Raw genomic sequence first — 26,124 nt, forward strand, 5'->3', positions numbered from 1 at the left:
CATAATGTCTTCCCCTAGTTTTCATGCCCTGAGCAAGTTCTCCAGGAGAACTCTGAAACTCTGCTTGTTGTGCAGCTGAGTAAACTTCCTTTTCTTGAAGTACTCTGGATGGCTGCGGGTAGGAAGGATCCTGATGGACTTGATAGGAGATGCACTGGCTGAGATTTTGTCCAGCAATAAGTCATGTCTGTAAACTACTAGGGCAGGAGGTGGCGTTAATTACTAGAGATTTGGAAAAGATCTTATGAACTTCCCCATCCAGAGAGGCATTCCCTTCCCCCCAGTCCCTTACCCAAAGTGGCTGTAGCTATTATTCTCTGGAAATATCCAGGGAGAAGCAGATCATAACAACAAGTCAGTGTGTGCCTCACAGCAGAAGAAATGTTCCCTTTTTTTCTAGTTCCTTAGCCTGCAGGTTTGGCAATATTTTCAGATTTTCCCATTCTGCTTGACACAATTGCCATGTCGTTCTTTTCTTATACAAAGTGATAACTCTACCTTCGCAACCAGCTTCAGACGCTGGACTCTCACACATGTGTTGGAATCATATTCTGTTCCTGTGGATGAGTTCTGTCTACTCACTCAGCCCTGGAGGAAGAGATTCAAATAAGTCACTTTGTTTTACAGGCATGACTTCCATCAGGGATCTAGTGTGGAGAAAACTGTCTGGAAAATAACACAGAGTGGCTTGAAATGTGTATTACAGGCTCCCTCCTATATAAGTGGGAGTGTGCACACTGCAGGGAGAGTTGCGGGAGGAAACATGAGCGCCAAAGGTCTGTTCTTCACAGTTGACTGGCGGATTAAATTCTCTTTCCATGGTCCTTCCTCCTGACTGTAGCCATGGTGCGGTCACTGGGCTTTTCCAAATGGGGCAGGTTAGAGTTCGGGTGTAAATGCAACTGACAGTTAAGACAGAGCAGCGCTTTTGGAGACAGTGGATCAATTTGCAGTTGCTAATGATGGAGTTCTTGAATTTCTTCCATCTAAATCCTCCAGACAATCATTTTATTGAGGGGATCCCCCATGCTGTGCCACTAGCTGGAGGAGGGGATAAAAATTATTTTTGGAGCCAGGGATAAAGGATTTAGATGGTAAAGTGCGTTAAAGAGAAAACCCCAGGTGGGTAATTTAGTATCCTCTGAGTTGAATTCCATTCTTACTTTATCCAATAATGTGATCCTTATTCTGGATTAATATGCATCTTAAAATGCAAATACCTGGGTTTATTTTACTTCTAGGACTTGCATTTTAGATCTCCCATCAGAGCAGAATAAGACATGCTTGATGATCTTAAGAGGCATAACAGGACATTCCTTTTAGACAAGAAGGTAAAACTGTTGCACTTCTGTGGTAGTGCACAGGAATAGCCTTTCTGATTGTCCGTGAAATATATATAACATGCCAGTCATTCCCGTAGCTCAGCACCAAGAAACTAGAAAGTTCATGGTCTGCCCAGTTCAGTTCTCTCTTCGCTTTGGCCCGGCTACTGGGTTTCTTTGGTTTTGCTTCAACAGCAATACTTTCAACAGTGGCATCCTGGATTTTGTTGATTCCAAAACAAATTCAGACTTCATGTGACTCTTTTGAGGGAAGGAGGGTGAGAAGCTCCCAACTCCTCTTGGGTTACTGAGCACCAGGCAGGGTTTTTTTTAGTTCTTTCTAACATGTAGGTGATTTTGGGGGGGAGGGAAAACACAAACAACCTCACAGCCAAAATCATGCCCTTCATTATGCTTCATGCTTACTTTTCACTGGGATGAGGGGATTAGCTGTTGCTAAAGGCATTGGTCTGTGAGAACGTTTATTGAATGAGTATGTCACAGGGCGAGTGGTTAGGCTATTAAAATTTATGAATTTACGGTCCTGGAAGTTTTGGGGTGGGGAAGGAGGTTTGGAAAGTATACTGTACAAATTTGTTCTGGTATTATTGTGAAGCTACTATTTCTATTCTCAATGACTATTTGCGAGTTATGACGGTGGAAAAGATGAGTTTTAAAAGGACGGCAAGGAAAATGAAATCATGTGTCTAGAACCGCTCTAAAAGCGATGTCTGATCACTTATATGCCACAGACTGTTTCACTGAAGTGACCGAGCATGTGTCGGTCCAAGCAGAGAGACATCTGCTATTTGATGCTGTTAGAAAAATCTCTGTCTGGGGCCCAAAGTTTTTTGGGAAAAAGTAACTGGAAATCACTCAAGAAAGTAAGAAAGTGCTGTAATCACTCAGGAAAGGTGTTAAATGGATAACGTGTCATAAAGAGTTACTCTCATTTGTTGAAGAAGCACTTATGCTCAAATTAGCTTGTTGATGGGCATATCATAGAATGTGCCTTTTGAGATTTGAGTGTGACTGCAATTGATTGTAGGAAAATGAAAAAGTAACACTAAACAACCTCAGTTTCTGAAGAGCAAATATTTAGAAATAAAAATCTCCAGTTGCAAAAAAAATATGGAAAGAAATCTTTCCTTTAAGAGAAGATGACCTGTTTTGAAAGAGAAGGATCTGGTATGAGAAGTTGTTCATATTGGTAGCACGGGTGAGAAAGGGAAAAGATGTAGTTGGCAATGAGGTTTTGTAACTAGCAAAGGGCTGATAACTGTTTCTGAGAGAGTTTCTGAGAAACTGTTTCTTATGTGGTTGGGCTTGTTTTCATTGTAGCAAGAGTTTGGGGGAATCTTGGCCATCGGCACTGGTCCTCAGAGGATGCTGAGAGGATCATTGGCTGCTGAACAGAACCAGCAAGTGGCAATGCTTGCATGAGCAGAAGTATCCAGTTGAAGGAAGGCTGGAAGGGAATAGAAGTAATTTGACTGTAAGCTGTTGAAAGTACAGTGATCACTGCAGCAAATATGACGAGCAGAAACACAGTATTGAGAGCAAAACAACTCGCAAGTCATCCTTCAAAAGCTGGTTAGGTCATTTACCAAGTACCTGATGACAACCTCAGTAGGTCAGGACAAAGTGAGGAAAGACCACAGAGGCAGACCCTTATTATGTGCTGGGAGTCAGAAAAGAACTAAGAGTTACAAGAAGAAGAGATGAAGTGCAGTTGTCTTTGAGGGTTTCACAGCTGATGAAACAGACTGCTTTATGGTAGCAAGTCCCTTTTCTTGGTTAGGCTTTCCTTCTCCTGAATATGCAAGTCCAATTGTGCAGGACAGTTGTTTTTTTTTTATAGAGAATTATTTTAGTTAGTAACTGTTGTGTGAGTACTATCTTGTAAATGATAGCTCTTAAGTATCTGTTATTGAAAAGACGACAAGGTTTCAACTTGTAGCACATGAGTCAAACTCTGTGTGATTGCCATCAGCTTCTGGGAAGTGGGGAAAATTTAAAGTCAATGCAACAAAACTTTACCTTCAAACTTGTGTCTTAAATGTGGGGAGAGGGTATATTTTGGATCCAGAGAAAGAAGTGGTGATGGAGAGAATGGCCAGTGTTTTGCATCAGTGCTTGCTGGCTGTGGTTTATTCTGGAGAGCAGCAGTGGGATGGATTTGGCAATGGGGAGGCACTGAAGAGTGTAGAAGTACTTTCACAGGTGGTCATAAACTCAGCAAAACCAAAAATTAAACAACTACTGAAATGTATATATTAACTCCTGTGAATTAAAGCAAAAATTGTTCAAATTACTGAATGATGGGCTGAAAATCTGGTCTGATGGAACTGTGCTGTGAATTTCTCCAGATTTCCTTTGTCACGGGGCACAAACGTTTTCACTCTTGGTGTCACAAGCAACTGAGATTTAATTAACGCTTGGAAATTGCTTTGAGATCTTTGGGTGAAAAGCAATGAAGTTCTAATGATATTTGATTAAATGCAAAGAGAAGCAATGCTTTCCTTGGAGAATGATTAGAGTTTGAACTTCTATCACGGGGAATCATGTTCCGCTCTGGAGGCAGGCGTGTTTTGATCAGCATTCTTATTCTTGGTGACAGTGGCTTGTTTTGGTAGCGGAGATAAACTGATTAGGAGCAGCATTTATGATATGTGTTGTGTTGGTATAAAAGGCCTCCATTCCAACAAACGAGTGGGAGCTCAGCTTACCTGGTACGTTCAGCCTTACATTAGGGTAAGCCCTGTAGTAGAATCTTCACAGATGTTCACTAAATCAGTTCTTATCACACGTGTGCAACTGGGTGCTACTTGGTCAAGAAAATGGATCTAAACCCACTTGGAAGGTATGGGGGAAAGCTAGGAATAAAGAAGATCTTCTGATAAAAAAAGGCTGTCCTCTTGTTCTTCAGTGTTGAGTCAGTGTGGACTGCCTTGCCAGTGGGGAGGAAGGCCCTGCAAATGTCACTTTTCCTTCCCACGTTATCATGGTGATGTCGCGAGGCATCTTTGGCTGCAGTGAGGCACAGGCTAAAAGGGCTGGGGAGGCTGCTGTGGACTTGTTAGTGCTGGTCCCTGCTGATGCTACCTTCAGGTGAAGATCAGAAGAAACAATCAGTTTTGGCTGGTGGCTCATGCATTTCTCTTGCAACACCACCTGGGAGAAAGCACAGATCAGACATTTAAATCCAAGCTGATTTGTCTCCTGTGACTACTGCTGATAGGAAATGTAGAGCGTAATGTTGATTAAGAGTGAATTGTATAGCAGAAATGTCCTTTGTGTAGAATCTGGCACAGTGCTGAAATGAAGGCTGGGAAGGAGTTTCTTCTACACTCAGTGGAATCCAAGACCTTTTTAAAGGCATTAGCTCTCCCTGTCCCCAGATTTCGTTCACCACAGGGTCACCAGGGCATTTCTCCACTGCTTATGTTTCCTGTGACTCTGTGTGGTGGTAAACATTTTCTGTTCTGTGGGGACAGCGAGGAAGATCTTTGACTATTCTAAGGAAGGAGCTTTGATGGGAGAAAGAGAAACCAAACCTCATGTTTGTGTACACAGTTGATTAATTTAAGGTTACAAGGTGCCAAAACACCTTCTTAAGCTACCTGCCAAATATGATCCATAACTTCAAGCAACACAGAAACAAAATTTACTTCTGACAGTCTTGTAAAATTCTGTCCAAACAGAATTAGTCTTCCTTTCAATAGTGATGTAGAAAACAAAAATAATAACCAAACACTTAAGGCTATTACTACAAAAGATTGAGCTTCAGTGAGTAACTGCATCTGAGAATTTTGCAAGGATGAGTGAAGACTATATATACAGATATAACAAAACAAGTTACTAGTACTTACATCATCTGCTGCCTAATATCTCAAGACTATGTCTGTGTCTGCTGCTCTGGGAAGCAGCTCCATGGTGTTCAGTATCTGCCCCAACACTGCCAGTGCAGGAACTCTAAAGGTCACCTGTGAAACCCCAGCAGTACTGGTAGAAGAACCAGTTTTTCTCATGACTTCTTTTAGACCACACTTCCCAAAAGTTTTCACCACGATGGTAGGACCTGTTTTGTTTATATGTCTTCACACCATTCATGAGGAAGTAGTTTGAGCAAAAGTAGCCTCTATATTTTAAATAGAAGATTTAATTGTGTAATTTCTTTGCATATACAGACTTTCTGCTTAGTGTATATTTCTTCTAAAAACAGGAAAGCCTGTCTGATTTCAGATCAGTCAGTGGTGGGAGGCAGGTAAAAAGGTTGGAAGGCCAAAGAAGAACTTGGTTTTTTACCTTGAGGGAAAAAAAAAAGGGAAAGAAAAAAAGAAAAGCTGCTTTTCTGGAGAGGAGAACAAGCTGCAGGGGGAGAGGGAGGAGGGTGCTGTGATGATAGGTCAAAATTCTAAGTTTCCAGTTTTACATAAACTTAATTCACAGTAGTGGGAGCACCTTGTGAAATGAGAGATTAAAAAACAAAATGAAATTATTGTGAGAACATGACCTGTGGAGAGTGATGTATGCCAGACCCTGCTGAGGATAACCTGGCAACCTTGATCACCCTCCAATCTGAAAAGCCGTTCGGCGTCGCAGGAGCGAGGCAATATGTGAATGCTGAAACACCTGCAAATCAGGCTCAAGGAGCAATCAAAGTGTGATAAACATTAATTAGTATAATATCCAAACCCTTAATGGAGGAAGGAACATTGATTACACTATCTCACTTGGGATTTCTTTCTGTCAGAGATGGTATATGATGACAGTTTCTGATTACACTTACTCAGACATGAAGTAAGACTTTAAAAACTGCTTGAATATGGAGAGGGAAGAGCAGAAAGCAAACAAGTTGATCTTTCTTTGAGTGGTTGAATGTGTTTGGCTTTTCATAAAAGCATGCATTTTTGCTTTTTGCCATTCAAACTTTTGAGGTGAATTGGCATTGTGAACTGGCTTTGAATGCTTCCCTGGATCACTATAAACCATAAATGTCTTAGCAGCCTTTCTTGTGCTCTCTCCGCCTTGATCCTGCGATGTTGCCAGCTGCTGGGGCAGGGGGACTGTGTGGGAGTGGGGGGAGTGGGTCTTGGGCTTCTCACAGCCCATTTCTGGCTGTGCTGGTCATTGCTGTGTGAACTCTGAGCTGGCCCACCGCAGCGTGCAGCAATATCCATATGTGGTAAGGCTGTTTGTAAAGCACACTCTAGTGCCTCATAAAACATTATCTTTTGTTAGCCAGCCAGAACACACTTAGATATTCTAGCCTAGCTCTCTAGGCCTGCTTCAGTCTAGTGGATTGTGCATCAAAGCCCTGAGTTATGGGTAGCGGGGGCGATGCATTGATGTTTCCCCATCACTTCAGCAGCCTGAGGAGCCATAAAAGCCCATGGCCTTTTCTCAAGAAGATTCTTAGACAAATTAAAACTTGAAAAAGTTTGCGATTTTCTTCTTCTCCACAGCATACAAATAGAAGAGAGCAGTGGTGTGCCTCTGGGTCCCAGGAAAGAAGCAAGTGAGGAAGGCCTGAGAGGAAAAGTGGACATTTAGGTCCCTCAGCACCACCTTCTGCTGCTGTTTTCACCATGGGATGATGTCTTCCCTCCCCTCAGAGGTAGTCTGTCCTCACCTCACCAGTGGTTCTCTCACTTCTCGAAACCCACTGAAACTTGTCCTAGGGGTTTAGTGGTATCTCCTTCACCAGTAGTGGTATCATGCTGGTTTTGGCACTGGTGCTGTGGAAGGATGGATGGCAGCCAGCACTGTTATCTTCCCCTGTTACCCTGCTCCAGCACCAGCCACTTGGAGAGTCTGCAGATGTAATAAAATGTAAGATCCATAAACTCCATCCCTTTTAATTCACGCCTCCTGCAGTAAGGGAGGAATTTAATAAAAGCATGCTTTGGAGGAAAAAAAAAAAGGGGGGGGGGAAAAAAGGCAGCTTGACTTTTAGGCAAAACCGCAAGGTTTTATGGAACAAATTTACCGTATGTACCCTGAAGTTTAGAACAGCAATGCCAAGCATCCCCCTGCTATCTCTCAGGAGCTGGAGCTTGGGCTGGGAGGAGACGAGACGTCTGACTTTCTATGATGTGTGCAGTCCTCATTTAAGGAAAAAAGTCATTTAATACTTCGGCTGCCTTATCCTACTGTGCAACTTCATTTCTCATTCTGCTCTGTAATGTTCTTTCTCCTTGGTTGATCGCTTATTTTTGTACTTCAGACATGAAATTGAAGTTCTTTGGTATTCTAGAGAGGTCTGCTCCCAGCCTTTGCTGCCTTGCCTTTCTCATTCACCTTGGTGTGGAGCTCGCCTATTCTCTCTCCCACTTCCCAAGTTTTGTCATCCCTGTCTCTTTGGAGTGATGAGTGCACTCAACAGGGGCAGCAAAGAGGCTCATGCTGCTGTGATGCTTACCTCCAGCTGAATTCTGTCTTGCTCGGCCACCTTTCTGGGAATTTGTCAGCCTGTCTTTAAAAAAACCTGCTCTGATTTTAAACTTTTTTTCTGATGCTGTCTGACCTCTAGCAACTATAGATGATAAAAATCACAATTCTTTTTCGGTGTTGTGGAGTGCTTGGAGACTCTCATAGAAATATAGTATTATTGCCATTGCTGACAACTGACAGGCAGTGTCCTGGATGCCAGATTCCTAATGCCTCAAATCTTTTTCCTATGGGAGTAAGAGAAAAGTAATTTTTCCCCATGAGCAGACAGTTGCAGCGGAGGAGGTCTTTCAGTAGCTGCCTGAATGTGAGATTTATCGGAGGAGTCATAAGGAAATAACGAGAAGTGATCTGCTCTGTGGCTGCAGATGGGACAGAGGATATGGGGCCGGCAAGGGAGGCAACGAAGTGGGAGGAAGTATTCCTGGGACCTGCTGTGAGTGTTGGAGAGAATTGCCTCTAAAATGGAGAGGAGCTCAAGGCAGCAGGATGAGGGCTCTAGGAGAAAGGAGAAATGAAAAATGAAATCAAAGTTGGGGGTGAAGCACAGGGGACTTGACTGCAAAAAGAGTTCAGAGGGACAAAAGAATGTGGAAAGCTTGAATCAAAGCAGCTGAAAGGTTGGCTTTAATATCTGCTTAGATCAAAAATGAAAGTCTGTATGGATTAAGAGATAATCCACTAGATAGATTTAATCTGCCCACATGTATTGCTTCCCCAAAGAAAAGCATTGGGAGGGGAAGGCTGGTTTGGCTTGGTGCCCAGGATTTGAAGGCAGGTGATATATTCTCTTTTCTTCTGCAGGCCCCCTCTTTGCTTGTCCCAAAAACATGCATCCTGCCCAAAGGGAGGGGCTGTCGCTGTACGCCTCCCACTTCTTTCCTTAACTCCAGAGTCACATTGAATCTAACTAAAGGGGTTTCTCAAGCAGAAAAGAGCACCGAGAGCAAAATAACACAGCAATGACTAATAGGATAGGCGCAGAGTAGGTTCAGATGCTGATGGTGGTTTTGGCTGTCTGAGCGCAGGGTTCTGAGGGGCAGTAATGGGCCATTTTATTAACGCTTAGCCCTCCTGTCCTGATTGCAATTGCCTTTCAAACAAACGCCACTCAGTAATGCTGTTCTTGAAGCAAGGTGACATTCAGACCTCAGCCTCCATTTAAGTACTTTGCCCCTGAAATCCATGGCAACATCCCTCTCCATCCCTTCCTGTTTCCTTTCTTTATAAACACCAGGTTGACTCCCTGGAGCAAGTTCAGTTTCCACAGCAGTGGAAATACTAAAGTTGCTGGAGGTCACTTGAACGTGAGGGGTTTTTTTCCATGTATTTTTTCCGGTATCAATATGGTATATTGTCTCTTTTAACTAACACGTGCAACTGTATCTTGAACTGTACATGTATAACAGTCATGCATTTCTAGGAGCCTGTACATGTGATAGAATTTGGATTAGTTGGATTGAGGGGGTTTAAAAATTTTTTTTCATGTTAACTTGCTCAGCAACAAATAAATTAATTCTGTAGACTGGTGTGTGTTCCTTCTGTGTTGTGTGCCTGCCTCTGTACCACCTCAGGTGAAGGTTTTTGGCATATCTCCTAAGGTCAGTGAGATTTGGCCTGGCAAATCCTAGAGTAGGAGATCACAGGGCAAAGTACAGGATGCCTCAGAGAAGAGCCAACATGGTTTGAAATATCTGAACTGGCACTGGACAACTTCCCCAGCTTCTGCTGGGAGCAGGCTGTCTGCCTGATACTGCCCTTTCATGGGTGGATTTAATCACTCTCAGTTATGTTTGGTGGGCAGAAGGGATGGATGAAGCTATAGATGTCTTTCCCTTTTGGATGCACCGTTATTGTTGTAGCTAGGGCATGGTAATTGCCAGTCATGCTCTGTTTTTAGGGATGCTTCCTTTTTAAGAGAGGTCCCAGCAAACCTTAAACGAAACAGATGCATGCAGCGCTGTGGCCTGAGAGGTGCTTTGCTTTCTGTTCTTCCCCTGATGCTGTCCACGTGCTACGGAGGTGCACCAAGAAGCACTTTGTAATAGCCAGTGCACTGCACGCCTGGTGGGGACGTAAAGGGAGTTGTGGCACCGTTCCACTCTTAAACCGGATGTCTTAGAGGGTGAATGTTAAATGTGGAAGTGGTCAAAGGTGAAAGGTAAGGATAACTGGGATTCCTCAAGAACTCCTTTGCTTCTTCACAGCTAGCAAAAGAGTGAGGGTGGGAAGGGAGAGGAAGAGGTGATACCTGGCGAAGCAGTGGGAATTACGTGGGGCAGAAAAGGGAATGAGGGAAGTGTTTGACTGCCTCACTTGATTCACATTTGTGGAGTGGGAGGGAGGAGAACAGTTACTGGTTTCCAGGCCTGGGCTTGCATAACTATTTGCTTAACACTTTCTTCTGGGAGAGAAACATCTGCCTTCTCAGCCCATGAGAATTGTGTCTGGGAGTCATCAGGGAACTGGCTAAAAGGCAATTGATACCTTGCTTTTATTTGGAGCTTCAGGAAGGATTTGTTGAGTTCATCTAGGAGAGGGATTTACTCTCCTAAAAGGTAAGCGGGTCAATTGCATCATTGATTTGAGGGAGAGAGGCAAAGCAGAAATAAATGACCAGTTTTTTTCAGCTTTGAAGGAAGTAAAAATAGTCAGATGCCTCCAGATGCTGCAAATAGTGTCAATCAATACAGATATGAAACATTTAGAAAAGAGGTGAACTGTGAGGTGGGAAAACTTGCTGGGGAGAGCAGTTAGGGAAGACTTAGGTCCTTCAGTGGCATCTCACACTTTAACAAAACAAGGCAATGGGGTAGCCCTGTGACACACAAAATGTGCTGCAGACAGGTGCTAGGAAATGCACACTGAAAGGAACAACAGAAGCTACTCCAAGAACTGATCAAGTGTATAAGTGATGTGGACTTACTCCACTGAGACAGAGGGGAGGTGTGGGAAGAAAATAATGAACAGATTTGTACGTTGTGTTGGTACAAAGTACAAGCTGTTAGGCTGTATTTAAAATAAAAGGATGGGGAAACGGAGAATAATTCTGAGAGGGAGAATCTCATGAGGTTCAGTTTTGCTCCGAAAAGAATAAAGTAGAAACAGGCTGCGTGCTCTCCTGCCATATGCACAAGGAAGGATTTTCATGCCTCCAGAAGAGGGGAGAATGGCTATAAACAAACAGAAACCCTTAAAGCTATTTAGAGAAAGAAGTGGGGGTCTTTCAGAATGATGCAAGGTGAATAGGCTACTTTTACATACTGTTTTTTCACTACCTGCTATGGGGGGGGCTTTAGTGGAGTCCATTTCTGTATTGTAATTGGGACCGTGCTGCACAGAGTGAAAATCCTTGAAAAGATGGGTTTGGTACAGTTTGAAAATGGCAATCATGGATCACTGCTGATGTCAAATTTGTTGCTAAAAAGAATTACACAGAGTGGGGAAAAAAAGCATGGGAGCTCTCTACTCAAAAGCAAAGAGGGACTTTTGGTGAAATTTAAAGACAGTGCTTGAGACTGATCATTTTTTACAGCACAAAACGATCTGATGGAGCTCGTTGCTACAAAACATTGCTGAAGTAGAGTGCTATCTCTCCTGATGGGTTGTATAGCCATAAAAATATTTTTTGTTCTTTTCATTAGAGGGGTAAAGATTCAGAACAACTTGCAGCTTTTGAGCTTGAAGCTAGGGAGAACCAGCTAGTTAGGCGTGGGGAAGGAAGGTATCCTGAGGAGGTGACTCCATAGTTACCTGCAACTGATGCCTGGTCCCAATGTCCCTCCTAGCCTCTGGTTGAGCCTGTGTGACGGTTCCTGCAGCACAGTAGCGACTGTGCACGGCACACTGGCAGTGTCAGTCATGCCCCGGCTGCAAGGTGTCTGTGGGAAAGGAATAGGTCCATGTGGTGAATGCAAACGTACTTATCCAGTGACCTCTATCCCCTGCCTCCACAGAGTGCTTTTCACTTCAGTCCCAAAGCATTTTGATGCTGATCTACTTATGCAAAAATTATGCAAGTTAATGTGCTTTATTGTTCCGAACGAAGACCTAATGTTGTTTAACTGATGTGGAAACCAAATCACAAAGGTGCGAAGCAACATTGAAGAAGCTGTGCAACAAACTGCTAGTATAGCAGAGGACAGGATAAGCCTTGTGAGTCCTGAACTCTGCTCATTAGCATGTGTCACTGTTCATTTTTAACAAGTCATTTTTATTAAAAATGTGTTGGCAGTTGATAACTGGCTGTGGCTTTCTTGTCAGCAGTACCTGCAGAGAGGCATAGGGTTTGTGGCACTCCGGTGTTGCCAAAAAGCTCCAGTTCTCCATCTTTCTGTGCTGTGCCTCAGACAGCTGTGGAAACGTTGTGCTGTGAGTCACAGACTAGATCTACCTTCATGTCAGAGTACATAATGCTCTCAATGGGACCACGACAAGTATATCTCAAACAGCGCTATTTTGCCCAATGAAACAATCTAGTCCACCGATATTCACATTCTTCCCTGAGGGCCTGGGCACTGGCTGTTGCCAAAAAAATCTACAGGTCTGGATTCTTCATTTTAACAAAGGTCTTGCCTCGTAGGATCTCTCAGCGGGTGGAGGCCAGCCGGGCACAGCTTCAGGCAATCGGTGAGAGAGTCACGCTTGCCCAAGCGAAGATCGAGAAGATAAAGGGCAGCAAGAAGGCTATTAAGGTAGCAACTTCAGCGAAGGTTGCATGGCCTCCCTTCTCTCTTTACTCCTGATGTAAGCTCTGCAATAGAAAAGGTGCTCAGCTGCCAAGCTGTGCCTTGCATCACCTCTCCATGCCTTGCTGCTGAGCAGGGCTGTGATGAGAATCCCCTTCCTAACCTGGCCAATTTATGATTTTTAGACCCATGAGCCACACAGCTCCTAGCTTTATGAGGTCTAAATAAGTTACTGCCCCAGCTTCTCCCTGAGAAAGAGAAAAGGCATGCGCTGAACTAAGCCAAACACCTTCTCACTTCAGGCTCGTGGACACTTTGACTATTTGAATGAAAACTGCTGTTGGAGAGCTTGCCCTTAGTGCATCTTAGTCTCGTTGAGCTTTGTAAAACTGGTGAAAACTTCTTTCCCCATTCTTCCTCCATTTAATACAGTGTTTCAAATTCCCTTACCACCAGTGGATCTCCTAGTACTTATATATAGGGAGAAGTTCTGACACTTCCACTTTCTGAAGTGACAGCCCATACATGTTTGGGTCTGTGCAGATAGCCTATATGAGCCTGTTGACTCCAAGCCTCTCCATTCCTGCTGGCAGCACAGACAGTGTGCCTTACTCAACTCTCTGTGTTTCTATAGCGTAGGATTGCCTAGTTGTTGGGATTTTTCAGTCCCTCCTTGTCTCTCCATAGGTATTTTCCAGTGCCAAGTATCCAGCCCCTGAACGGCTGCAGGAGTACAGTTCAATTTTTGCTGGTGCAGAAGACCCAGCTAAACAGAAATGGCCAAGACACAAGATTCAGAGCAAACACCGAGTGCTGGATGAGAAAGCTCTGCAGGTAAGGAGGAGGAGAACAGACCTTGAGATGAACAAGCAAAGAGAAGCTGTGAGGCTGTTAATCTGATGAAGTAGACCAGGGCTTTAGGATATAGACTGGGAGCAGAATATCTTTTCAGCTTGGCCTGTTGGCAGGGATGTGTGAGGTCAGGCTGGGAAGCTTGTGGAGCTGCTGGTTTGAGAGGGCCATGTTGGTACAAAACCTTGGCGCAGTGGTTGTGTACTCTGGGTGGCTGTTGGCTGCCAACTCTCCGGAGCAGTTCCATTTCCTGAAATACCACTGTTTCCAGCAGCAGTGCTTGTGGGTGCTGCTGGCTGGGCTTAAGCCTTCGGCTGTGCAAGGCAGCTGGGATCAGGGTCATATTTGCTTGAAAAAGTTTCTGAAGGCTCTAATATAAACGATGGTGAGAAGGGAAAGGTAAAAGTGCTTGTTAGTGTGTCAGGAGAAAAAAGGAGTCACTAGAGTGTTTTTCTGTCCCAGGAAAACATCGTGCTTGGGTATTGTCCCTCCCCGATTCCCAACTAAGTTTCACATCTTGGAGGGAAAGTTTGTTTTGCTTCGTTACATCTTTTGTTTGTGCTTTGCTTCTGCTTTGTCTTGTGTTCAGCTGTTGTAGGTTGCAAGACCTTCAGAGAGGGGCTGAATCTCTCAGTACCCAGCACAGTTGGGGTTTCCAGGTGTGCCCATAGCGCAGATGTCTGCAGCTAGTGGTGTTGAAGGAGGTCCTGAAGTATTGAGTTTTTCTTTTAGCCTGTGGGTTGAGATGCAGGGAGGGGCTTCTTAGGGAGGTCTAAGAAGTGGTGGGTTTGGCAGGAAACACTACCAAAGGAGTCTCCAACAATTTGGGTCAACCTCACCGGCTTGGGAGGAGGGGAGGAAGAATTGCTGTGTTTAAAGTTTAAAAGTTGCTGTGTATGCGCCGTGCCAGGAGTAGTGGATGTACTCGTCCTGGCAGGTTAGGCATCAACCTGACAACTTCCCTGCTCTCCACCCCTAAAGAGACTTCCTTCCTCATCCTTGTGTGCCTTGGCCCAAAAATAAAGCTGCCACTGAATAATTTATCACGATAAACTTGTCTGAGTTTTAATGGAGTTGAGACCTGACACAGTGAGGTAGTTATGAATATTTCAGCCAGGCCAGGGAAACAGGGTTGCTGGCCGAATGGACAGCTGGCAAACTCAAGCGGGGTTCGTGCTTCCTTTGAGCCCTGGCTGTAGCGCAAGGCAGAGCTGCACGGGACCTGCTGCTGGCCGACCAGGGGATGCTGGTTACGGTTGTGCTGTCTGGCTGGTGGCCCCATCCCATCAGAGCGTGTGGGGGGAGCAGAGGTACACGGTGAGTGGGCAGGGGAGATGCTCTCCCGCCCTGAAGGGCTGGTGCCAGTGTACAGCCCCTCGTGCGGGGAGGGGATCAAGAAGAGCGTCAGCTGGTGAAAAGCAGTGTCCTGCAAAGAGTGAATGCTATGCCTGTCCAACCAGCCTGCTGGCTCCAGCAGGCTCTGCTGTCTGTCTGCAATGTCACCTCTTCCCTGTCCCACGTGGTCTCTACCGTTGCCATCTTCTGCCCTTCGTGACCCAGGCTGCCATCACCACAGGGACTTTCTTGTAGGCCCCATGGGATGTTTGTATTTGTTCCTCCATTCCTGTGGCCCATCTTTCGATCCTCCCTTGGGGTTGCTGATCTTTCTCTGGCTTTGTTGACCCTACCTGATGCAGTGGTCTTGTTACTCTTGCCAAGCTCACGGACACACTAACTCCTGCAGCTCTTCTGTGGGGCATGAGGATGCCGCAGTGCTGGCGAGTGGCTGTCAGCTGATGAACGATGGAGGGGCCTGCACCAGGAGCAGCTGGTGTGCTGAGTGGGGCTCGGTGCGGCCGAGCTCTGACCACGTTCCAGGGGCACAGGCCCTGCTTGGCCATAGCTGAGCATGGAGCCTGATGTGCCTTGCAGTAATGAAATGTGACAGAGGGAAGTCTAATGTTTGCATTTATGCCCTCCTCAATTATTCAGAGCTTTCAGCAGAGGCTCGCTGCCTGTTTTCACTTCTAATGAGGGCCTCTTTGCTGGGAGCAGTTGCAGTGGCCTTTGCTAACTTCGCTCACAGACGCACACACACGCCCCACCAGGAAAGCAAGCTCTGCTCTTGTCAGTTTGAGGGTAAGTGGTGGCAGCCTGTGCTCAGCACTTAGGGTTTATGCTCTGCGGGGAACGCAGCTGAGTTAGAAATATATGTGGTTCTGCAGTTCATTTAAAAATGCTTCCCTCCTGGGAAACTCCTTTCCCCCTCCACACCCCAAGCAAGTGAAAACTCAGCTGTTGAGAGGACACTGTTTAGGCTGGTAAGCACTGATGGCTAAGTGTCAGAAACAGGGTCCTTGTGGTAAGCCTGCAAAGCCACTTGCTTTGCACGTTGCTGTGGTGGCAGCTAGGCAGGGTTCAACAGTGAGTTGGCTGCAGCCCTGTGGGGCTTTTGGTTGCTGGGCACTGCCTTTGCGGTGGGACCTGTCTCTGGGTGCTGCAAGTGCCCCACAGAAGGCTGCGAAATGGGGTAGGAGACATGGTCCACCTGGGCTTGGGAAGAGGTTCAAGAAAAAGTTATGGTCCACCGCTGGAGTAACCCCACAAGGCTTCAAAAATGTCAGTATCTGGGCATGTCCTTATGAATTCTGCCTCTTTTGGAGTCCACCATGGCCCTGGGGAGGCTAAGCCAGCTTTTTGGCACTTGCTCATCTTCAAGTGCTTTTCCAACTAGCTTCAGCATGCCATTGGCATGGGGGGAATGACGTTTCTGGTGTAGCACACCAATTTCCTTTTATAATAGTGTGTGCTTAATAAAACTTAAGCACCAGGATGACTTAATATATTTTTAACTGTAGACTCTTAGGAAGAAAAATTCCTGGAAATGCAGCATCCTTAAGGGTGTGATTCTGCCGGTGCCAAACCCCAGGTTGGGGTGTTTGAGCACTCAAGTGCTTCCCATGACCTCAGTACATCGAGGTTGCTGAACCTTTGGCTTAAGACCTTAATGTCCCTATAAGAAAACTAATTTTTAAATGGCATGTTAACTTGTGGAATTCACAGTTGCAGGATATTATTGATGGTACGTAGCTGTTCTAAATTGCAAAACAGTTCTAGGCAGTTGAATAAGACTAGCACTTTGGTGGCATTTAAATGAAAAGGATTACGTAGAGCCTCACGTTTCAGAGTAATACTCATGCTTAGTGCTTTTATAACTTCCTTAGATGAGAGCTATAAGTAAATGTAGGTAATGGTTGGTTTCTCACTACGCCCTTAAAGTGACGCACAGTCTTCCAGTGCTAATTGAAATCTACAAAGAGAGAATTAAAAAAATATATATATGACTTGAGGGCTAACTGTGTGTGAACAGTTCTAGCAAAAACATCAGTACTCCCTCATGCTTAAAAAATTAAACATTGGGAAATGAATATTAATGATCAAAAGAACCTTTATTTTTGAATCTCTGCTTTTACAGTCTCTAAATAACAATTTATATATTTTTGCCTACTTGCTTCTGTAAAAATTCAAGATGTTTCAGTGTACTTTTTGCAGGTTGGAAAGTGTTATTTTGGGGGAAAAATATTAAATCAAAACCTCCAAGGTCTTTTCTTACAGCATTTTATAGACTCAGAACATCATACAAACTCTTAGTGGATTAACTGAGCTGTGACTAAGCCATTTCCCAGCATTTCTGGCTACTAAATTCAAGACTGAAATTTCAATCAGCAGGAACTGCTTATTTCACTGAGATGGGTCTTAAAACCGAGCAAACAGTGGTCTCCATTTCCCCCATACAAGTACAAAGAGGGAAGAAGGACTCGGAGGATGGGATAGAGCAGGGATGCTGGCAGTAGTGAGGCAGTAGGAAGCTGTGGACAGTATTTGGAGTGGCTCATTTGGTCATCTTCTGGTGACAGAAGTAAACCTCAAGAGCGTGGCCAATTATTTAGTCTGACAAACTGCCCTGGTTAGTGCTCTGGTTTCTTCTGGTATGAACGCTTACCACCTCGCAGCTGCCAGGCTGCTGCTTGTCCTAGTTTGTGAAGAAAGAACAGGAGCTGTGAAGGGGCTGAGGAAAGATGTAGGGAGGGGTCTGACATGGAGGTTTGTCCGTCCTGGGCTGTCTCTGGGTTCAGGAACTGAATCCTTTCCTCCCTCTACAGCAAAGCTTGCTGTGGGCGCTGAGCTTTGTCCCCCAGAGCATCTGTCAGCAGGCGCTGTCATGCTAGCTGAAGCACTGGTCTGATCCGGGATGGCAATTCCTGTGCTCTATAAAAGTCAAGCAGTTCAGATGTAATAAGTCCTTTTCTAAAGGGAGCTCTATTTATTATGCATGAAGTTTTAGAACCGAGAGAGAGGAGATTTCAGTTCATTAGAGTTGAAAACTCCTGCAAATCCCTCAGGCTTTGCAAAACCATCTGGCACACGTTCCACCCTGCGCACTCCCTTCTGCCTGATCTCTTGCCTAGTGCAGGCACTCTCTTTTTTCCTAACCTCTTTTTCCTTTGCCTTCCCTGCATACCCCACCGGTGGGATCACATCTCTTAAAACATCAACTGAAGGCAGCAGAGGGGAGGTAATAGAGATGTTTGGGGGACTCTGCCTGCGTGAAGATGTCTAGTAGTTGGAGATACTGTAAGAAATGCCTTTTAGATTGTGGTGATTGATCCCTGCCTCTGGCTGTACAGCTGGAGCGGTTGTATTATTTTGGTGGATCTTCACCACAGCCAGCGCCTGTTCAACATGACCCAAAAGCACGTGCCATGATTCTGAACTGCTGAGATTTGTCATGAGTGTGGGGTTGCAACATTGTCCTTGTGCTTCCTTGCTCAAAGGGAGGTGGAGAGGGAGCAGTAGGGTCTCCAGACCATGCCGTGGATCCAGCAGTGTGGGTTATGGTACCTGGGGAGAGCTGTCTCAGCAGCTTTGATTTTTGGGTGTTAACACCTGTTATCTGTCTTCTTGCAGGAGAAGCTCAAGTACTTCCCTGTGTGCGTGAGCACCAAAATTCACCAGGAGGATGATGCAGAAGAAGGCCTTGGCAGCCTCCCCAGGAACATCAGCTCCCTCAGCTCCCTGCTGCTCTTCAATACCACCGAGAACTTGTGAGAGCTGGAGCAGCACTGTGCTGCTCACCTGCCCCTGCTTGTCCTCAGAGAAGCTTTCCCTTCCCCAGGGACAGCAATAACTTCTTGCTTTCCTGGGTGTCTCTCATAGCAGGCTCCTGCTAGGACAGGGTTTCGTACTGCTCTGTTGGCTTCCACCTAGCCACCCTTTCTTCCCCGCTCTTCCCCTTGGATGGAAGGGTTGTTTTGTCTGCACCTGATCTTCCATTCACCCGCTTTCAACGCGATTTTGTGCTTCCCTTCCCCGACTTAGTTTTTCCTGTCATCCCTCCGTAATTTTTCTCCAGCCTTGAGAGCTGCTGTCACTCGTGCCCTTCTCTGTCCCATATGCCAGCCTAGGTACTGCTTCTTCTCCTGATGATTCCTCACAGCAGCACTTCACTGCTCTCTCTGCTTTAATGTCTCCACTGCCTCCCTCACTGCAGTTCCCCTTCCCATTGGGCTTTGCCTCAAGGTTCCCCCTTCTGTTCATATTGAAGAGCTTCTTTAAGCCCTTCTTGAGCTTTCAGCTGCTGGACTCCCCCTTTCTTCTCCTAAGCCATGGATTATTTCCCCTCTTTGTCTTTCCTCCTGGCCCTTGAGTGTCAAGTCACCAGGAGAGACTGATGTCTCCTGTTGCAGGCTGTAGGAAGGTTTCAGGCCAGGTGGTGGGAAGGGGAGAGCTTGATGATGAAGGCAGTGCAGTGGGCCTTTGCTTTAGGAGAAATGCAGAGGCTGCGCTGGCAGGGTGAGGAGCTGATCACCTCCTGGTTGTGGCGGGGTGAGACAGGAAAATGGGGCTTAAAGATGGAAACTGGAAGGCCCAACATGATCCACCTTCTTGAGTGAGTCAGGAGGTCCCCTCCTCCAACGCATTCTTGGGTATGCTGTTTCTTTCTGGCCTTGGCTCTCGGGGCAGCATCACTGAAATATTTGTCCTTTACCCTTAGGTACAAGAAGTATGTTTTCTTAGATCCTCTGGCTGGAGCAGTGACCAAGACCCATGTGGCTCTGGAAACAGAGACAGAAGAGAAGCTCTTTGATGCTCCTCTCTCCATTACCAAAAGGGGACAGCTGGACCGACAGGTGAGATGAGCTGCTTCCCTTCAGAGGATTGTGCTCAGCTCTCTGAGAGGAGAGGGCTTCTGTACGGTGTGGAGCAGGTAGGAGAATGGCCCCTCATGGGGCTGCAGAGTGTCCACTTATCAGAAGGACCATGCCTGTTTTTGTGCTTGAAGTCCTTGTGTGAGCTTGATGGGCGAGACAAAACCCTCAAACTTGGCAGGTGTTTCTCTCTGCTCAAGCCTTTGCCGAGTGCTGTGAGAAGAGTAACGTGATATCAGTTCACCTTGCTGCTAGACCTCAGGGCTATAAAGGAGTTTGGCGACTCCATCACTTGATCATCCCCTTTGTGCTAACTCCTGAGCCTCATGAGTCTGAGGGTGAGCTGCCACTGCTTGAAGGTGCCTGGCAGGGGATCTGATGCCCATCATTCCTGCTGGGAAGGGGCATCTGCCTCTGTATGGTTTGGGGCTGGGGAAAGGAGCCTGGGAACCATTTGCTCATCATGTTGGACTGGAGGAGACAGCATTGTAATTAGTAAATAAAATCCTTTATTCACAGCTCATCTTCAGTACCGGTTTGCCCATGTGCTAAACACAAAAGCAAATCTCTGTAACTACTTGATTTTGCTTCTCCTGCATCTTAGTCTTAGAAACGGTTCTAGCACGTTTCCCTTCTGGAGAAGAAGGGACTGGCTTATGTAGTCTGCGAAAGTTGGTGCATGTAACCTTCAGAGGAGGAGAGAGTCAACTTGCAAGAAACTAGGAAGAGTCCTGTACCTCTTCCTCCTCCTGCAGCCTGCCTTTTCCAAGCCTGGTCTGCAGGGGGTAGGCTCTGAGCACAGGGAGCTGCCACAGGACAAGTGCACAGAGTTGTAGGGGTAGCTGATGAGTGGCCAGTGTACCAAGGCACACAAGCTCAGCTCTGACTGCCTCTCAGGCTGTTCCCTGCAATGCCCCTGTTTCTGCAAGGGAAAGCAAGTGCGTAGTCACTGCCTTATCTTTTTGGTTTGGGTTTCTTTTAGGTAGCTGAAAATTACTTCTACGTGCCAGATCTGGGCCAGGTCCCTGAGATCGATGTGCCATCCTACCTGCCAGACCTGCCCGGCATTGCTGCAGATCTCATGTACAGTGCTGATCTGGGCCCTGGCATCGCACCATCTGCCCCGAGCAGTGCTATTCCTGAGCTGCCCACTTTCAACACTGAGTCAGTGGAGCCTTTGCAACCAGGTATTTCCATTCCCTGCTCCCAGGACCCCGTGAAGGAGGAAGGCAGGGATTGCTAGAAGGTGGAGACAAGGCAGAAAGTCCCTTGGTGGAGATTTCAAAATGGGCGTTGGAGATAACCTCTGGCTTGTGCTTGGGCCTGAGTCAAAGCTGCAACCTGCTCAAGTGCTGGCCAGACTCCAGGCACCTCACCTCTCTCACCCCCTGGCATGGCTGGGGAGGAGGGAGTGCAGTGTGCAGGGACTGGCCTCGTGGCAGCCTGGCGGGATGCCCTTGGGCGAGCTGGGCAGGCCCCTGGGGAGGGCAGAGTAGGGGGATCTCAAACCCTGCCTTGGCCTTGCCTGCTGTTAAGAGATATTGCAGAGGGTGGGAGCGTTCTGCTGCACCGTGTGTGCAGAGGACTCTGATCTGTTGCCGCTGAGGCATGCAAAGCTCTGAGCTGAAGCTCTCAGTGTGCTGTCCTCTGGGACTCTTCAGATGCAACTTCTTTCATCTTTCAGACCTTCAAGATGCTGAGCTATTGCCGCCGCCTCCACCACCACCTCCCCCTCCACCTCCTGTTATACCAACTACTGTGCCTCCTCCGCCGCCCCTGCCCCAGCCCACAGCCCCCTCTGAGCCCTCCCGGACAGCGAGCGAGGAGAGCAGCAATGCAGTGCCTGCAGGTAAGGGCTGGGCGTCTCCACAGCTTCACCGGCAGAATCTAACTCTGACTCCTTGGCTTCAGCCCATCTCCTCGGTTGGTTCCCTGCAGCTTCACAGCCTTCTGGCAGAGGAGGGAAGTTGCGGTGGGAAGGAAAGCTGCTCCCGCCTGCCTGGGAGCTGCAAGGCTTCGGTTCCCCCTTGGCGGGGCTGCTGCTGGCTGGGCTGAGCACAAGCCCGTCACTGAGAGGTGTCTAGGCCTGGCTCACAGCCCTGAGCTGAAGCTGGCGGGGTGTTGGAGCAGCCCTTTCCATGGGGATTTGGCTGGGCCTGTAGCTGCTGCACTGACCCATGGCTGCTGCTTGTACTTCCTGTCCCTGCAGCTTCGGTCCAGGGAGCCCCGAAGGAGGTGGTGAACCCCTCTACTGGGCGTGCCAGTCTCCTGGAGTCCATCCGACAGGCTGGTGGCATTGGGAAGGCCAACCTCCGTAGTGTCAAGGAGAGGAAGCTGGAGAAGAAGAAGCAGAAGGAACAAGAACAAGGTGCTGAGGCTCTTCAGCAGAACTTATCTTCCTTGCTGTCAGGCTGGGGAGGTGTGGGTCTGGGGGGAAACGGACAAGCCAGGAGCACAATGAACATGCAGAGCAGAAAGGCATTGTGTCTCCTCACAGGCCAGTGTAGGTCTTGGGTGGTTCCCATTCAGCCAAAGCTCTATGAACTTGCTAAACCCCATCTGCCAGAAGGGCATTTGTGTTCTTGATGGAGACCCGCTCTGTTTCAGGGCGCGCGTAGAAGTTGCACATGTGCTGCATGGGGGCACACAAAGGAAACCTTGGGGCCAAGAGGAGCAGGGCTGAGCTGGTTTGAGCATGTTGGTTTAGGTAGCTGGGGAGGGTATTGATGGAGCTGATTTGGCAGAATAAGACTACAAATGCCCAGTCCCTCTTGCCCCTCAAGGAATGCCACAGAGGATGCGGAGAAGGCGGAGTTACTGAATGCCTTCTTTGCTTTGGTCTTTACTGCTCCGTCCAGCCCTCAGGAGTCACAGACTTTGAAGAAAGTAACAGGGAAAGAGGAAGACTTCCCCTTGGTTGAGGAGGATCGGGTGAGAGATCAGTTAGGTCAATTAGATATTCACAAGTCCATGGGCCCCAATTGGGATGCACCCAAGAGTGCTGAGGGAGCTGGTGGAAGTCATTGCTGGGCCGCTCTCCATCATCTTTGAAAGGTCCTGGAGAACAGGCAAGGTGTCTGAGGACTGGAGGAAAGCCAATGTCACTCCAGCCTTCAAAAAGGGCAAGGAGGAGGAGCCGGGGAACTACAGGTTGGTCAGCCTCACCTCCATCCCTGGAAAGATGATGGAACAGCTCATTCTGGGCATCATCTCAAGGCATGTGGAGGAAAAGAAAGCTATCAGAAGTACTCAACATGGATTCACCAAGGGGAAATCATGTCTGACTAATCTGATAGCCTTCTGTGATGGCATGACTGGATGGACAGATGAGGGGAGGGAGGTAGATGTGGTCTACCTTGCCTTAAGCAAGGCGTTTGACACAGTCTCCCACAGCACCCGCATAGGGAAGCTTAGTAAGAGTGGGCTAGATGAATGGATAGATAACTGGTTGAAAGACAGAGCTCAGAGGGTAGTGATTAGGGGCACAGAGTCTAGTTGGAGGTCAGTGATGAGTGGTGTTCCCCAGGGGTCAGTACTGGGTCCAGTCCTCTTCAATATATTCATCAATGACCTGGATGAAGGGACAGAGTGCACCCTCAGCAAGTTTGCTGATGACACAAAGCTGGGGGGGGGTGGCCGACACAGCAGAAGGCTGTGCCGCCATACAGAGGGACCTGGACAGGCTGGAGAGCTGGGCAGAGAGGAACCTTGTGAAATTCAACAAGGACAACTGTAGGGTGCTGCACCTGGGGAGGAATAACCCCATGCACCAGTACAGGTTGGGGACTGACCTGCTGGAGAGCAGCTCTGTGGAAAGAGACCTGGGAGTCCCGGTGGACAACAGGATGACCATGAACCAGCAATGTGCCCTTGTGGCCAAGAAGGCCAATGTCATCCTGGGGTGCATCAAGAAGAGTGTGGCCAGCAGGTCAAGGGAGGTCATCCTCCCCCTCTACTCTGCCTTGGTGAGGCCATTTCTGGGCTCCCTGGTTCAAGAAGGACAGGGAACTGCTGGAGAGGGTACAGCAAAGGGCTACAAAGACGATTAGGGGATTGGAACACCTCTCTTATGAAGAAAAGCTGAGGGATTTGGGTCTTTTTAGTCCGGAAGAAAGATGGCTGAGGGGGGATCTCATCAATGCTTATAAATACTTAAAGGGTGGGTGTCAGGAGGATGGGGCCAGGCTCTTTTCAGTGGTGCCCAGCAACAGGACAAGAGGTAACAGGCACAAACGTGAGCATAGGAAGTTCCACCTAAGCATGAGGAGGAACTTCTTTCCTTTGAGGGTGGCAGAGCACTGGAACAGGCTGCCCAGAGAGGTGCTGGAGTCTCCGGCTGTGGAGATATTCAAAACCCACCTGGACACGTTCCTCTGCAACCCGCTGTAGGTGACACTGCTCTGGCAGGGGGCTTGGACTAGATCGTCTCCAGAGGTCCCTTCCAACCCTACGATTCTGTGATTTCTGCATTTCCCCAGAAGATGATCGTTACCCTGCAGTGCCTGGAGTTTTCCTGACCTGAAATTAGACTATAGTGGGAAAGAGTAGGGGTGTGACACAGGATTAGAGGGGGGTTCATTTTTTTTTTTCTTTAATCTGCAGGCGGTATTGTAGGAGAATGCTTTCACTGTAGTGCTAGGTTCAGACTGACGCTTCTTCTTGCCTGACTTGTTTTGCCCTTTTTTCAGTGAGAGCTACAGGACAAGGTGGTGATTTGATGTCAGACCTCTTCAACAAACTGGTGCTGAGGCGCAAAGGTACTGTCCTGCAGGGTGGGTGGCGCCTTTCCCCTAGGAAGGAGGGAGAGCGCTTTCTGGCAGCTCAGTTGTGTCAGCCACAGCCCTACTAAAAGGAACAGAGACGCTTTCCCCAGTGCGTGTGCCACAGTGTGGCTGGGAGTGTCTTTACAGGGGGTGAGCAGAGGAATCTCCACCCCAAGTCCAGCTGGAGGAGGTCGTGTGTCCGAGGCAGAGGACAGGCTCTCTGAAAGCTGCCTCTGAGGAAGGGACAGCGGTGTCTTTTAATTCAGTGCTGGGCCAGCTGGGTCCCTTGCCCATGGGGGCACCTGAGTTGCCCCAAGGCCGTGGCAGGTACCTGGGGCATTTAGGGCCAGTGTCACCCCTTAGTGCCTGGCACAGGGCAGAGGACGTGGACTTGCTCAGGTGGAGCTGTAGTTAAATGAGCCCTGGCACAAGGCTGTGGCAGTGTTTAAGTGTATTAGCCATTCTTGCCTGGGTCACCTGGGTGCTGGGGGGTTTCCCCTCTCCTTTGCTGACCCTTCCTATTCTCTAGTCCCCAGGTGTCACTTACCGGTGATTTTCCTTCCCTCACAGGTATTTCAGGGAAAGGGCCGGGAGCCTCCGGAAATCCTGATGCTCCTGGAAGTCCTGCTGGTGCCTTTGCTCGTATGTCGGACTCAATACCACCCCTCCCACCCCCACAGCAGCCTGCGGGTGAGGAGGATGAGGATGACTGGGAGTCATAGATGGGGGTCAGTTGAGTGTCAGTGCAAATCCCAGGACTCTTGAACTAAGCACCTTTGAGAGACACTACCCTGTAGAAGCACCTCCTGGAGGGGGGCACTGGCATGGCAGGGGCACCCTCTTGTATCTTTCTGAAGAAAAGCATGAGCAACAGGACTAACCGCTGACGAGGTTACAGTTAGCAATGAGGAGTTCTGTCTGCTGTTTTCCACCCCAAATACTACATTCCATCTCCAAGGCTGCTGTTGCTCATGCTGGCGCAATAAATCCTGCCTTAGCTGGCGGGCAGTGGGGCACCCTGTCCTCAGAGGATCAGAACTAGCATTGCTCCTGATTTAAAGGGCCCTCTGTCTTTCCTAATGTGACTGGTGATGACTGCAAAAGCATCTCTTGCAGGCACACAGCCATTGCCTCATTTGTCTTCTTGCTGCTCGCTTGCTGAAGCTCCTGTTTGCCCATTTGCTTGGTTGTGGCGAGAAGAGAGAATGAGTGTGAGAGTGTGTGTGTGTGTCCCTGCAAGTCTGATTCCTGGTGCCTCTGCACTTGCTGGTTTCTTTCTCTACCTGGCTTATGGTAATTTTTTTGCCTGTTCCTGTCAGAAAAATTTCAATAAAGTTGAAGGAAGCAGATTGTTGCAGTCTTCGCTTTGGTAAAAGCGGGAAGCGTGCTCAATTAAGTGTCTTAAGGGAAAGCCCAGCTGTCCACGGGCAGGGGCTAAGCCTTACAACCCAGCACCACCAGGCACAGGGCTGGCGGTCACCAGCTCTTACAAGCAGGTGTCCCCCACTCCCACTGCTGCTTTCATGGGGGTGATGGCAGAGCTTGTGCTGGAGGCTGGGGTTTGTACCCACTGAAGGGGCAGGAGACTCATCACAGAAGTTTCTCAGAAGCAGCTGCTTCTTTCCCTGTGGGGCTAATTAACATATAGGGACTAGGTACCAGCGCTGTGCCTAATTATAAGTGCTTTCCTCATTGTGAAGAGCCTTGAGAGGTAGGATGCAGCTGCTGAAACGGGCAAGGAGGAAAAAAGAAGCTCCTGAGAATAGATTTTGCTCAGGATGACGGAAAGAGCTGAGGGATTACATAGCCATGCCTGTTGTTATCGCTGTCCTCCAGC

At 47.6% G+C, this 26,124-nt stretch overlaps 1 protein-coding gene across 5 annotated transcripts in view; it reads left to right on the plus strand.

The window, feature by feature from the left end:
* WASHC1 (WASH complex subunit 1) overlaps positions 1 to 25,634 on the plus strand; it is a 52,426-nt gene extending 26,792 nt beyond the window's left edge. For 4 of the 5 annotated variants that reach the window (XM_054197842.1, XM_054197831.1, XM_054197851.1 and 1 more), the window contains 9 exons: positions 12,358 to 12,469; positions 13,151 to 13,297; positions 18,284 to 18,420; positions 19,371 to 19,506; positions 20,507 to 20,711; positions 21,209 to 21,373; positions 21,734 to 21,892; positions 24,213 to 24,281; positions 24,858 to 25,634. In XM_054197842.1, coding sequence (XP_054053817.1) covers positions 12,358 to 12,469; positions 13,151 to 13,297; positions 18,284 to 18,420; positions 19,371 to 19,506; positions 20,507 to 20,711; positions 21,209 to 21,373; positions 21,734 to 21,892; positions 24,213 to 24,281; positions 24,858 to 25,009 — 1,282 coding nt within the window. In that variant the 3' untranslated portion in view covers positions 25,010 to 25,634. The remainder of the gene's footprint in view (positions 1 to 12,357; positions 12,470 to 13,150; positions 13,298 to 18,283; positions 18,421 to 19,370; positions 19,507 to 20,506; positions 20,712 to 21,208; positions 21,374 to 21,733; positions 21,893 to 24,212; positions 24,282 to 24,857) is intronic. The other variant, XM_054197859.1, reaches the window with a different exon arrangement.
* The last annotated feature ends 490 nt before the right edge of the window (positions 25,635 to 26,124 follow it).

This window comes from Rissa tridactyla, chromosome 1, assembly GCF_028500815.1.
Source record: "Rissa tridactyla isolate bRisTri1 chromosome 1, bRisTri1.patW.cur.20221130, whole genome shotgun sequence".
NCBI lineage: Eukaryota > Metazoa > Chordata > Aves > Charadriiformes > Laridae > Rissa > Rissa tridactyla.